General features: G+C 46.1%; 1 protein-coding gene across 1 annotated transcript in view; it reads left to right on the forward strand.

Moving 5' to 3' along the window:
* The window catches only part of LOC106814201 (probable diacyglycerol O-acyltransferase tgs1), a 15,045-nt gene that overhangs the window by 10,158 nt on the left and 3,441 nt on the right, over window positions 1-1,446 (forward strand). The window contains exon 5 of the mRNA XM_014818499.1: window positions 171-298. Coding sequence (XP_014673985.1) covers window positions 171-298 — 128 coding nt within the window. The remainder of the gene's footprint in view (window positions 1-170; window positions 299-1,446) is intronic.

Below are 1,446 nucleotides of genomic sequence, written 5' to 3' on the forward strand. Positions count from 1 at the left end.
GTGTGTGTGTGTGTGTGTGTGTGTGTGTGTGTGTGTGTGTGTGTGTGTGTGTGTGTGTGTGTGTGTGTGTGTGTGTGTGTGTGTGTGTGTGTGCGAGCGGGCGGACGTACACGCATGCGTGTGAGCATATAACATTCAGGTGTGAAAAGATTACGGTGCTGTTCGCTCAGATAATGGCGTGGTCACCTCCGATTAACCTGGCGTCGGTAAAGCAGGTGAAGAATGCGTGCGGTGCTACTGTGAACGACGTGCTGACCGCCTGCCTCACCGGTGCCTTCCGCGATACCTTCATGGACAGGTGATTATCAGAGACCTATGTACGCTGAGGGGGGTGTCCGTGTACCAGGATTGCCACAGGTCGTGTGCTCGCGTAAGGCATTTAACCTAGGATAAACCGCAAGTTTACTCTATGATCCTACAAGTACCTTACGTGGTTGAAGTACACGTAGAGTGACTGGCAATGGTTAAGAAACGCAATGGTCAATGCTATAAAAGATAGATGTTGCATTTATATTGTTTAAGGTTTTTATTAATATAATGTGATTATACATTAAGAAATAGAACGAAGACTGCATGTAAGATTCCGCGGCTGCCTATACTAGTCAGTACACAATCTGGCTACGTTAGTGTGTTATAGCGCATGCGCAATATCTCACCAGAGGATAGCGCCCTAGCCTGCACGGTACAAAACTCCTAATCATCCCCTCCCGTCCTTCCCCTTGTCTCCCTTGCGCCTCGCTCAGCCTCCTTCTTTTACCGCCGCTCAGTTATCGTCCCTGCTGCCTTTCCGCAGTCACACACCTCTCACTCCTTCAGCAAGTTATAATATGCAGTTGTCTTCAGTCTGTACTGCACGCCTGAAACGGTACTCGCACATGCGCAATATCTCCAGAAAATAATATTTTGCAAAAATTATGGAGTAAAAATGAAGAGGGGTTATCCTAGCATAGATTTATATGATAATATCTCATAAGTAGGCCTCAGTTATAAAATAGGAAAAAGACCTTGCATGTAAGGTCCCCGCTGCATATACCAGTCAGTACGCAATCTGGCTACGTTAGTGGGTTAGCGCATGCGCAATATCTCACCAGAAGAGTTATATTTTGTGATAAATATGCATTTAATATGGTTAGGGAGTATCTCAGCATAGAGATATGTAATAAATTTTTATCAGTAGACTTGCGTTTATAATTAGGAGAGCGCCCTAGCTCGCAGAGTGCAAAACTCCAAATTCGTTCCCTCCCGTCCTTTCCCTTGCCTCCCTTGTCCCTCGCTCAGGCTCCTTCTTCTTTTACCGCCCCTCAGTTATCTTCCCTGCCGCCTTTCCTCAGTCTACTACCTTTCTTTCTCTCGCTCTCTCTCTCTCTCTCTCTCTCTCTCTCTCTCTCTCTCTCTCTCTCTTTCTTTCTCTCTCTCTCTCTCTGAGCAAGCTATATTACACAGTTT

This window comes from Priapulus caudatus, unplaced genomic scaffold (genome assembly GCF_000485595.1).
Source record: "Priapulus caudatus unplaced genomic scaffold, Priapulus_caudatus-5.0.1 Scaffold884, whole genome shotgun sequence".
Taxonomy (NCBI): Eukaryota; Metazoa; Priapulida; class Priapulimorpha; order Priapulimorphida; family Priapulidae; genus Priapulus; species Priapulus caudatus.